The sequence below is a fragment of the Trifolium pratense genome, linkage group LG2 (assembly GCF_020283565.1).
Source record: "Trifolium pratense cultivar HEN17-A07 linkage group LG2, ARS_RC_1.1, whole genome shotgun sequence".
NCBI lineage: Eukaryota > Viridiplantae > Streptophyta > Magnoliopsida > Fabales > Fabaceae > Trifolium > Trifolium pratense.
In genome coordinates this window covers 13,331,197-13,344,183 of record NC_060060.1, presented here as the reverse complement: position 1 = coordinate 13,344,183, position 12,987 = coordinate 13,331,197, and the positions used below count along the sequence as shown (strand labels likewise).

The 12,987-nt window shown below is 34.3% G+C and overlaps 2 protein-coding genes across 2 annotated transcripts; both read right to left on the bottom strand.

Annotated features, from left to right (window-relative positions):
- Nucleotides 1-4,839: 4,839 nt before the first annotated feature.
- Nucleotides 4,840-6,246, bottom strand: LOC123909440 (SKP1-like protein 1B). The gene is made up of 2 exons (XM_045960281.1): nt 5,807-6,246; nt 4,840-5,255 (listed from the first exon to the last, which is right to left on the bottom strand). The coding sequence occupies exons 1-2, from the start codon at nt 6,098-6,100 to the stop codon at nt 5,082-5,084; spliced, it is 468 nt and encodes a 155-aa protein (XP_045816237.1). The 5' UTR covers nt 6,101-6,246; the 3' UTR covers nt 4,840-5,081.
- A 1,224-nt stretch (nt 6,247-7,470) lies between these two features.
- LOC123907978 (diaminopimelate decarboxylase 1, chloroplastic-like) lies at nt 7,471-12,569 on the bottom strand. The gene is made up of 8 exons (XM_045958462.1): nt 11,977-12,569; nt 11,446-11,620; nt 10,733-10,882; nt 10,437-10,598; nt 9,179-9,364; nt 8,869-8,991; nt 8,544-8,633; nt 7,471-7,861 (listed from the first exon to the last, which is right to left on the bottom strand). Exons 1-8 carry the CDS (start codon nt 12,480-12,482, stop codon nt 7,781-7,783), a joined length of 1,473 nt encoding a protein of 490 aa, XP_045814418.1. The 5' UTR covers nt 12,483-12,569; the 3' UTR covers nt 7,471-7,780.
- Nucleotides 12,570-12,987: the final 418 nt, after the last annotated feature.

The following is a 12,987-nucleotide window of genomic DNA, read 5'->3' as shown; positions in this document are numbered from 1 at the left end:
TGCCATTTTTCATAAGCAGCTAAGCAAAGAATTGTTCTTATAGTGTCCCATCTTGCAACAGGTGCATACACTTCACCATAATCAACACCATGTTTTTGTGAATATCCCTTTGCTACCAGTCTGGCTTTGTGCTTCTCTATCTTGCCATTTTCATTAAATTTGGTTTTGAATATCCACTTAACACCAATTGCTTTTGTTCCCTGAGGAAGAGTGGTCAACTCCCAAGTATCATTTGATTCAATTGAGCTGATTTTCTGATTCCATTGCTTCTCTCCAAACTTTCAATTTTGCTGCCTCTTCATAAGTTTCTGGATCTTCATTTGTGCTGAACATAGCTATTGCAAGGTTTTGTAATTGATCAATGTTATCCAACTCTTCTGTTCTAGTCACATAATCACTGAGATATCCTGGAGGTCTTCTTTGTCTGGGTGAAAGTGATTCATCACTAGTATTCTCTAAGTCCATGTCATTGTCATGATTGCCATTGACATTTTCATTGTCAATGTCAGCTTCATCATGATTGACACCTTCATTGCCTGCTGCAATATCATCATTATCATCATCATTATCACTTCCATACTGCACATTCTTTGAACTTTCAGCTTTTTTATCCCAATCCCAACTTTTATTTTCTTCAAACACCACATCCCTACTGACAATGATCTTCTTTTCTTTTGGATTATAGAGCTTGTAGGCCTTGGACTCTTCACTAACACCAAGATGAATACATCTGATGCTCTTTCTGTCCAGCTTCTTTTTCTGAGTATCTGGAATGTGCACATGAGCCACACACCCAAATATTCTGAAGTACTTCACTGATGGTTTGTGTCCACTCCATGCTTCTTCTGGTGTGATGTTTTTCACAGCAAAAGTAGGACACCTGTTCATGACATGAGTGGCCCAATTGACTGCTTCTGGCCAGAATCTTTTAGGTACTTCTCTACAAGATAACATACTTCTCACCATATTTAATAGTGTTCTATTTTTCCTTTCTGAAACTCCATTTTGTTGTGGAGTATAAGCAGCTGTCAATTGTCTCTTTATACCCTGAGAACTACAGAAATCATTGAACATAGCAGATGTGAATTCACCACCCCTATCAGTTCTAAGACACTTAATCAAGCATCCAGATTCCTTTTCAACTAGGTATTTAAACCTTTTAAACAGTTCAAATGCAGAAGATTTTTCTTGCATAAAGTAAGTCCAAGTTTTTCTAGTAAGATCATCAGTGAAAGTGATAAAATACCTGTTCCCTCCATTGGACTTAGGGTTTAAGGGACCACAGATATCTGAATGTACAAGTTCTAATTTTTCAGAAGCTCTCCAATTTGCCTGTTTTGGAATACTATCTCTGTGTTGCTTCCCTGACAAGCAATCTCCACACTTCTCTTCACTATCCTTCAATTCAGGCAAACCTCTAACCATATTCTTTCCAGTCAATACTTTCAACCCTCTAAGGCTGAGATGTGCATATCTATTGTGCCATAGATCAGTTTCTTCATCTTTTGTTAATTGCAGACAATTTGGAATTATCACAGGTGCATAGATAATGTACATTCTATTTGCAGTCATAGTTGTGCTAATGATCAATCCCTTCTCTTCATGAAACAATTGACACATATTGTTTTTAAAGATAATAGTGATACTCTTCTGCTGTAGTTGCCCTATACTAAGCAGATTATTGCTTAAGCCAGGCAAGTAATACACATCAGTAATCACTATTATTTTTCCTTCCATATCCAATTTCACATTACCTTTGGCCATTACAGCCATCTTTGAGTCATTCCCTAGCTTCACTGATTCTCTGAAGCTTTCATCAAATTCAAACAGCCAATCTTTGTTGCCAACCATGTGATTGCTGCAGCCACTATCAAGATACCAAGCCACATGCTTGCAGTCAGTGTTCATACCAGAAAAGGCCATCAGCAACATTTCTTCTTTGCTACCAAACTCAGCATAGTTTGCATTTGTATCCCAATCAGGACATTCATTCTTGTAGTGTCCTAATTTGTGACACTTAAAGCATTCTACATGTTCTTTACTCATGTTTCTTCTCCCTCTCCCTCTTGAGGAAGAACCACGACCTCTCCCTCTACCAGCATTGGATACCTTGAGAGCTTGCTCCTCTCCAACTGTGACACCATGAGGCTTCTTTCCTTTCATAAGTTTCTCATGAACAAGGAGGCTGCTTTGTAACTCATCTATGGACATAGTAGTTACATCATTGGATTCAGTGATTGAGCACACTACATAGTTGAATTTCTCAGTCATTGATCTGAGAATCTTTTCAACAACTGTCACTTGCTCCATTCTTTCACCATGTGCAGTCATGTTATTTGCAATCTTGAGAGTTGTTGCAAAGAATTCAATGACAGATTCAGTTTCTTCCATCTCAAGAATCTCAAATTCACGTCTTAGGGATTGCAATTGCGCACGTTTCACCTTGTTTGAACCTTGATACTTGCGTCTCATTGCATCCCAAATGTTCTTTGCAGTGTCACGTTCCAATATGGTTTCCAAAATTGTTCAATCAATAGATTGGAAAAGATAGTTCTTTACCTTCAAATCCAAAAGCTTGCTTGCATCTGCAAGCCGTTGCTGTTCCACTGTCGCATTCACCGGAGCTGCAAGAACTCCATGTTCAATCATTGTCCAGTATTCCTTCGATCGGAGAAGATTCTCCATAAGCATAGCCCAATGTTCATAATAACCATCGAACTTAGGGATGGATGGTTGAGCAAAATTGGAGTTTTCTGTCATCGTGATTCAAAGTGAATGAAAGGAATGAGCTGAATGATGATGAATGCGAGCAAAAAAAGATGAAGAAAACGGTTAACAACCACCGTAACTTCCTAACAAACCGCCGTAACAGACACCGGAAAACTGCAGTTTTCGTTGAAAAACGGTTGGCGCACGCGCGGGAAAAAAAATGAAGGTCTTGGATCAAGGCTTAGCTGATACCACTTGTTAGGTAATCAATGATCCATTCTTTATTCATTAACAAAGGTTGCCTTATATAGGCTTACAATGTTGGGCCAAGCCCAATCAATCTAGGCCCAAAAGAGCTTCCTAACAGTTTTTTCTAAACAATGTGAGACTTAACTCACTTCAGAATTACCACGACATGAATGTAAATATATATGTATTTTTTGGACAGAATTTGAATGTAAATATTAAATAGATTTTTTGAACAAATATTAAATATTAGTTAAATTTGGAAGATGATATTGGTAGTAACGAAGAAGAAAGAGGATTTTTTTTTTTTTCACCACCATTATCCGGTTCACTAGATCCCCTAATCTGACTTAAATGTTAATTCTGGTATCAAGTGGTTTCATCCCCCTCTCGATCGCAGTTGTGGAGGATCGAACCGTGATCCTTCCTACCAAGTCTGGCGTCAGTCATCACTGAGTCTGGACCAATTAACGAATGGTAAAGAAAAAGGATATTCTTATAGTTGAATTTATTTATTTATTTATAAAGGTAGACTTGATTTTTTTTATTTTTTTTATATATAAAATAGAGTTGAATTTAAAATATGCTTATAAAAATAAATGAAAAATTACACTCAACTTCCATAAATTATGCCTAAACATCACAAACTCCCCCTTCAGTTATTAGATTGACACTATTCTGTTCTCTCGTATTTTTGGCTTTTTGCATTGAAATGGCAATCTCCTTCCCCACGAAGTTAACACCATTAACCCCCTGTTAGAAGAACGCAAAAGAAATCTCACAATTCCCTTACCACGCTAAGCATGTAGCAATATGCAATCAGTATTCAGTACATATGACTGCCACCATTTGAATTTGTTTATTTTTTAGCTTATGCAAAATAACTTATGCAAATAAATAATTTTTTATGTATTATTATAGGCTTGACAAGGTAGTTTATAATAAAATAGATTATAAAAATACAATTTTCGTTAGTAAGAACTTATAAATTAACATAAAACCTTATTTATTTGCATAAGTTATTTTGCGTAAGCTTAAAAATAAGCTAATTTAAACGGAGTCTATATGAGTTATGCGTCTCCAATTCATTACAAACCAACCCCTATAACATGTTTAATTGTAGCACAATCCCTATACTTGTTGAGACTAAACCTGAACTGGATTACAAAACAAATGACACAAAAATTAAGGTTGGTTAACATCTCCAGGACCAATTTCATCCTAATACACCATCTATTAAAATTGATATCAAATCTAGTGCAGGATACAGTGTTCAACCAAATTATTTTAAAATAGCATTCGTTGTTTATGTTGAATTGTCACTAACCACACTTCAACGGTGTTAAAATGAAGGAAGGTGAGTGAATTTTTAAAATTGAGAGGGTGTTGTTAATGATGTTTAAGTAGAATTCAAGCGAGATGAGTGTAATTTGACCTAAATAAACCCAGGAGTACATATTGGTGCTGTTATGTGAGGGTAGAGATAAAAATCTCAATCTTATCTTTCTTTCTTTTTAAGAAAAGTCTTAATCTCCGGCCAATATCATGTCTCTACATGATAAGGTTAGTTGGCACATGAAACAATTCTCAGTGTTAATACATTTAAGTAAAAACCAATTGGGACAAGAAATTTCATCTCCAAATAGGTATAGTCGTTCACACTTATGATAAAAAATATGACATCTGTTTTTTTTATCAAACTCAAATCTAAGATGGTTAATTAAAAGTCAAAAAAATCATTTATTAAACGAAAGCCAGAGAGCAAAAAGTGAGATCACGACAATTATCAGTCACAGAAAACACCTTGTTGAGGGGTAATGTATCTTGGAAAAAATTAGGACAATGGTTGAATTTAATAACCCTCCATATACCAAACCAACGCACTTGCTCATCAAACATCATAGATAAACAACTACTATTACTTACATTTCAGACTGCACTTAAGTTCATGAAGTAAAATAAAGCTGTTCAGTGAATATAGTTAACACACAGCACAAGAGATCCAAAAGATAAACAAGTACATTGCATATAGCATAGATAAATCTACATTGTGGATATTTAGTGAATAAAACAAACATAAGCCATAAACCCACAATGCAATTCTTCTTTTTGATCTTTCAAGAGCATCATTCAAATGCCCATTGATTTTCCCTACGAACTTCCTCCTCCTCCTCTGGACTGAAGTCATTCTTAATGTTAAAGGTCTTGCGGATTTCCTCCGGTGTCTTCCCCTTGATCATGTCAGCTACTGTCTGGCAGGTAAGATCCAGCAGACTCTTGATGTTCAAGTAATTTGCAGCCTACAAATGAAAAAATGTCAAACCAATAAGCAAATATGAACGGCTTTATCAAGCTAAATAAACATAAAACACTGCAGAAGTAATGAGAACTTGAGGGAATATAAGCTGCAATAACAATCAGAGAGGGATTGTGAGTTGAAACAGATAAGCTCACAGTATTTGTTCAATTTCATAATCAGAAAACACTTAACATCGTCGATTTTCAGTAATGCAAACATGAGAAAATGTAAAATGCAACAGCAATTAGAGAGGCTTTTGTGAGTTGTACAATCTTAATAGGCCTAATTTGGCTCCTGAAACTTCAAAGAACCTACACATTGAATTGAAGTTTTTTCAAAATCTACTAGATTTTCTCAACAATAACCCAGATCTCTTGGGACTAATCACAATAAAAACTATCAAACAAAGAATATAAAATTCACAAATTCAGGTCAAAGAAACCCTAATCCACCCCCAAATCAAATCATCAATCAACCAACACAACAACATCAAAATCAATATATCAACAATTAGATCCAAACTAAGAAACAACAATCAAAATTAAAACTCACCAAAATAAGATCAAACAGCGTAGCCTGGTCAACCTTAACAAAATCAACATCCCAAGCTTTAAGATCATCATCAGAAGGTTTCTCATCAGAACTAACAGCCTCAACATGTTTCTTACAGTACTCAATCACCTTAGCTAAGATCTTGCTTGTGACGTTAGGAAGAGGAATTCCACTGTCGGCACAGTCATCTTCGATCATATGCTTAATCGTCTGTGACTCCAACGCAACCGCTTCATCGACCTCGAAAGCCTCGCCGTCGGAACTCTTCAAAGTGATCTTTCTGGTTGAAGACATGGTGAAGATTTTAGGAACGGTGTGAAATCCCAAACCCTAATTTTTCTCCTTTTCTCAGTTAGAAATTAAGAGCTTCAAGTTGTGAATGAAGAAAAATATTAAGGGGTGAGAGTATTTATAGCTGGTTATTTTTTTTATTCGTAATCTATTTGTTGGAGACTTTTTGATTATCCAATGTATCAAGGATATGATTCGTTTACGTGTCAAACAATCATTGATTTGATTTATATTTTTAAATAATCTTTCGATCCCATAAATATATTTTTATATAATACTGTATAAATTACTATCAAATATTTTTTGTCACAACTTTTAATCTTGTGATCGTAAAAAGAAAAAACTTTTAATCTTGTTTTTAACATGGGCTTTGGCATAGATGGAAGCTAACTTTGTCTAATTTCCTATGTTTTGAGTTACTTTTATTTGAGATTAATTTTTTCTTTTGTTTTTGTTTCGTTAAATTTTCTATCTTGTAACCAATTTTTTTATGTACTTTTCAAAATTTTTGAATGAATAAATAAATAAAAAAAGTATTAATGAATTATTTTATTTATTGTTATAATATTGTAAGAATATTTATAGGGATTTGATTCTCTTTTTCAAATCTACATATGATTTAGTTTCTATTGGAAGAAAAAAAAAGAAAGAAAGATAATGCAGTGTTTATTTAAGTTTAATTTGTTTTTGTTGGTTATCACAATTTTATCTTTTAAGGTAAAAAAAATAGAGAATTAGTCATAAATTGTTGTAAGAGTGATAAGATAATTGATGTTTTGGTTTAAGATTCACAAGTACTACTCTGAAGAACAAGTCAAAGTCTGCTTTTACACACGCGACCGGTGTAGGTAGGTCCCTGGTTGGAGACTCTCTTTTGAGCAACTTTAAAATAATATTCATGCAAGTAAATGCAAAGTGTTATGAATAATATGTAATGAATGTCCATTATTGTGTAGGTTTTTTTGTCCCCTAATTGTGTCATATAAATAGGACCCCTTTGTTACAATGTATCACACACCTTGAATAGAACAATACAAGAGTCTATTCTCTTTTCTCTTTCTCTCCTTCATATCTTCTTCTCTATTCTTGTTATTCTCTAGGAATAGTTCATAACAACATTCAATTTATTTTTTACCATCTTTCACCATGTATTATTTGTTCTTAAAATTGTAATGAAAAATATATACTATATTCACTCACTAGTCACTAGACCTTAGCAAAGGTTAATATTAGGAACAAATAACATTAACGGTAGAAATTGTACCAAAAAAAAAAACATTAACGGTAGAAATGAAGGCAACAACAAGAGGTGTAAGGTTTTATGAAGCTACAACATAAATTCAACCTTATAAAAGAGTTTACATGAATCTAAATTGTCAAATTGGTTTTCAGTCATTATCAAATGTATACAACCACCATACAAAAGCTCCACATTACATGTGAATATGTTGTGATATGTGATAGCTGCAAAAACAAACATTTGCTTAACTGAAACTAGAAAGGGGAAATTTAAATTTAATGATGTGTTACATCTTAACTGAATTCTCTTTTATTCTGCTTTCCCTTCAAGAGTATGCATTAGAATCAAACCCAAATTATCGCGTACGTGAACAAGGAAAGATCCAAACCCCAATACAACAAATCTCGAGCTTTCGTTTGAGTAAGAAAATATAAGTTATCAGTTCAAAGCCCCTCAAAGAACCGCATGTGGTCCTCGAATGTTTCACCGTGTCTGATTTTGCTCAATGATCCGTCGTTTTCAACCTGAAATATATTACAAGATAAGATATCATTATTCGAGACAAATCATAGATGAAGTTGAAATTGTGTTTTTTCAAGCAACGGTTCACAATAGGACGGTGTTTAAAAGAGTGCCGACTTAAAACTTCAATGGGATTTTATGAAGAAAGGTGTAATTCTCATCATATAATTGTAAACAAAAAATAGCTAATCAATATTATGATTTCCAAGGTTCTATTTGAATAAACAACTTAAGTGCTTATAGCGTAAACATTTTTCTTTCTAAAACAAACAATAAAATCAAATCAAATTGTTTTCATATAAGCTATAAGCTGTTTTATAATAAGCAATCTTGAGAGCTTATGGAAATAAACTAAAAACAGTTAATAGGCATGTTGTGATACGCTGTTTCCATAAGCTCTCTCAAACAGTTTCACAAGTACTTGTGACAGTGGATAAGCCTAAATAAGTCAATCCAATTAGGCCTTAAGTGTGTAAAAAGGCCATATTTTTTGTTTATTGTCTCAATCAGATTATTTTACTCAAGACCTAAGAAAAGCTATTAAAGGGGACCCCTCCTTTCAAAATAGTTTTGCTATCAATACATTAGTTTTCATAAATGATTATGAAATGAGTTTTTTTTTTTTCTCTCAAAGAGGAGAGCCTGTCTAACTAAATTAGCAAATGAAGAAAGGGTGATCCATACCCAATACTCGGGAGGTCGCATCTTTAGATTGTAAGTGGATGCCATACTCATGCAATAAGCACCAGCATCATGAACAACTAGACCAGTACCCTGCAAGTAAAACTCAGATTAGTATAACTTCGAACAAGTTTACATTATTGCCATCATTATCCAACGGTGTCAACTGCAGATCACAAAAAATAGCATATTGTGGAACATTGGCAATTTGTTTAAATTTCTCTATGCTATAGCCGCTATTTGACAATATTGTCATCATCATCATAGTTATGCAAGTATATTATTTAAACAACTATTTAAATATAATAATATCAATACATTATAGTACCTTGGCAGGAGTTGGAAGTTCTCTTCCTTTTCCTAAGAAATCTGCAGACTCGCAGACAGGGCCGACTACATCAAAAGTTGCTATCTCAGCATTTGCTGGGGCAGGAGAAACCAGCTCTATATGCTGCAGAAAAAATAAGATAACATTAAAACATTCACTGAAAAGAAAACTGGCACAAACGAAGCGCATTAGTGTAGCATTAGCATCACGTAAGGGGTCTACGACTATAATCCTTAATAATTCAACATAATCCTTATCAATGCTTTTAAATGACAAGACAAAATAGACCAACAGGTACTAGAACAAATACCTGATAAGCATCATAAAGACTTGGACGGATAAGTTCAGCCATACTTCCATCAATGACAATGAAGTTTTTAGAGCCATTAGTTTTGACACCTGTCACCCGGTTAACCAAGCAACAGGTGTTTGCTATAAGTGATCTCCCTGGTTCAATGATGAGTTTAAGACCACGGGAAAGAACAAGCTCCCGTACCTACTCCAACCGTGAAAGCAAAAATATTAAATTAAGAAAGACAGTGTGAAAGGTACAATAAAACAAGAACAGGTCTAATTGTGTGATATTAAATGGCAGATAAAAAGAAGCCGCTCTTCTGCTACGATTTATAATATATGCAAACACACATATGAAGCAACTTTCGTAGGATACACTAAAACTCAAATAAATACTACATTTATTCATTTCCTTTAGATTACATGGTAGTTAGAGCCGTTGGACATGTAACATCTGTATGAGTTCAAAATTGGCCAAGCACAATATCCCCTTTCCCCTCCCCCTCCACATGAGGCTTCCAGGACCTCCTTTGTCAGCCATTTACCACAAGTGAAAAGTTTTATAATTAATTTATAAGGAAACTCAACATGCATAAAAAACTTTTATCCACCGCAAAGCAGACAACTACTACATCACAATTGATGACAGACGTTTGATAATTTATATGTGATGTGATTCTGTCCTTTGCACTGTTGTGTCTTTCATTGTGGGGAAAAGTTCAAGTCCCGCAATGGCTTGAGATAAGGCTAAATAGGGCTTATAAATCCTAGGCAAACAACAACACACAAGCCAGTTTTGTGAGGGGAATCATGTTCAAAGCCAAAGATGGTATCAAAGCTTATTCTAGATATATTATGGGTTTAATCATATTAAACACGCATCATGCCCAATGGTTTTGGGCACGACACAGGATATTAGAAAACAAAAAAAATCCAAATTCCATACAAGATACAAGGCTTAAAAAGAGCTTATAAAACCTAGACAATCCATACATTACATCATTTTGTGTGGTGGAGTTAAGTCAGAAACTTAAGATTCATCACCAATAAATTAATCTACTTTAGGCGAAAGGCCCCGAGTATTGTAAAATATATATATAAGAATAAGGAATACCACTGGCTAAGTTCCGTAAGGCCCTGAGTACTGTAACAATATAATATTAAAATACTAAGAGTGCCCATTTATCAGTGGTATTCCTTATCTTATAAGGAATTACTAACTTAATCACATATAATACGAAAAGAGAGCGTGTTATATAGAATAGAGTCCTCACAGTATCAATTAGGTCTCTGGGTTTAGGAAGGACAGCACCAGCATGATAATAATCGATGCCAAGTCCACCACCAATATTTAAATAATCAACTTCAAAACCCTGAGCACGAATTTCGTCAATGTAGTTGACCATAATAGTGGCTGCATCCCTGAAAATATCTACCTGGGAAGGAGGGTAAAATAGCAAGCAACAACCATGTCAACACTTATATTACAACGAAGATTAAGAATCAGCATCAACTGTGTAAATTGACCTATCAAAGCATAAATACATAATAAAAGACTTTATTGGATAACCTTGGTAATGGTTGATCCAAGATGACAATGGGCTCCTACAAGCTTTAGCTCAACAGGGTGCTCCTTCACAGCATCTAAAAACCACTGCAGCTTCTCATTTCTAATGCCAAATTTAGAGTTCTTATTTCCGGTGGCAACATAAGGATGGACCTAAGGATAACAAAGATTAAAACTTTTAGATATTTTTATAACAATAAACTTATACACCAAAACATTAAACATGCCAATGAGAGCTATACATACATATGTATTCATCGATTATAGTGATGGTGTGCACAAAACAATCAAATACAAACATAAAAACAAAGACTTTGTGATGAAGGAAAATACAGAAATCGGGAGGGAAATCACTGTAACTGATGAGGTTGAGAAAATATCATAAGAATAAATAAAAAATGCCATTGATTTTGAATGTTGTAGATAGTTAAAAGTACGAACTGTTGTTTGGTCTGAGAGATGTGTAAAACAGAACTTAGATGAATGTCTTAGTCATAAAAAATCTTCATTTTCTTCTAGGCTTAAAACTTATTTCTGCCTCTTCCCACTAAAAAGAGCTATTGATAATCAATCTCGATAACCTTTCTTTCTGAACAGTTTGTTAAAAGATCAAATGTTTATTTTGGCTTTCGGAAACTTATTTTCTCTTTCTACAACTACAATTGCTTATCATTTACCACCAATAAGTAGGAAAAAAAAACTAGCAACAAATATACCTGCGGATCAACATCAGGATTAATCCGAAGTAAAACATTGACCCTCTTTCCAGCAATTCTTGCCGCCGCCACAATGTTTTCCAAGTCAAACTCACTGTCAATGTTGACAAACACACCTGCTTCGGCAGCCAAGACCAAATCCTCCAAGATTTTTCCATTTCCATTAAAGATACACCTATTCATTAATATAATGACCCAAAAATACACTAAGAATCTCAAATTTTCAACAACAGAAAAGTATAACTGATGATAAATTGCCAAACAATAAAGTAACTATCCATGAAGCACAAACACTCCTCAGATTAGGCGTGTCCCGGTGTTAGACAAACGTGATTTCCATATATTGAAACATTTACACTACAATATATATATCAAACTTGCTTTCACAATAAAAATATCCAACCATAAATAATTCTCTTCATGGTTCATTCTAATCAAAATCATGTTTATCAAAAGCTTAACCAAACAACATTTAACAAATTTTACAAAATCAAGTTAACTCAAAATCACATTTGATAAAACTCAACCAACCTTGTAGGATCAAATCCAGCACGAAGAGCAAGTTTAAGCTCATTTCCACTAACAAGAACAGCACCACAACCCAAATTTCTCAAATGCTCCAAAATCTTATAATTATTATTAGCCTTAATAGCATAACCAATAATAGATGTTAACCCTTCCAATGCATCTTTATAAGCTTCAACATTTCTAGTAATCTGTGGCTTACTATACAAATAAAAAGGTCTTTTTTCAACAGATTCCATAATCTCATCCACTTTAATACCCTCACAATACAAATACCCATCTTCAGATTTACTGAAACAATGCTGAAAATGAGTGTTCTTGGTTGTTTCTAGTGAGGTTTTGGGTGTGTTTTGGGATAAAACTGCTCTTAGAACACGTGATTTGATGATGGTGGGGTTGGATTTGAAGGGGAGAATGAGGTTTTGGGGTAATGGGTTTTTGTTGAATGAGTGATTGAAGGCTTTGGGAATGGAACTAGAGTGATAGAGAAGGTTTTGGTGTGTGGCTGCCATGGTGATGATGGAGAAGTTCAGTTTTTTGAGATGGAACAAGAAAGTCAAACAAAACCCTTGTTAAGGTTCTTCTGTTTATGGGTAATGGATCCTCTGAGCTTAGGGCGCAAACTTTACTTTCTATTCGATCTTTTTTGCCCGTCAGATGAATCGCGATGGTACTTTATTCATGATTAAAAACCAATTGACACAATTAAACTTTACTTTATTGTTTATTTTTTTATTAAAAACCAATTGGCACAATTATCACGTGGCTTCATATCATATCATTCTTTCGGTTCATCTTATTTTATCTTATCTAAAAGATGTTTTCTCTCTAGGCTTCCCATGTATCTTTTATACCCTAAATATTTCACTTTTGCCCTTGTTAAAAACTTTGGTTTGCGGAAACCGGAGTTTTTTCTAGTTCAAATTCAGGGAAAATTCGGTTAACAGAAATCGATTTTTTTTTCAAGGCAAAAAAAATTCGGTTCGTAGCAACCGAAATTTTTATTGAAGGACAGAA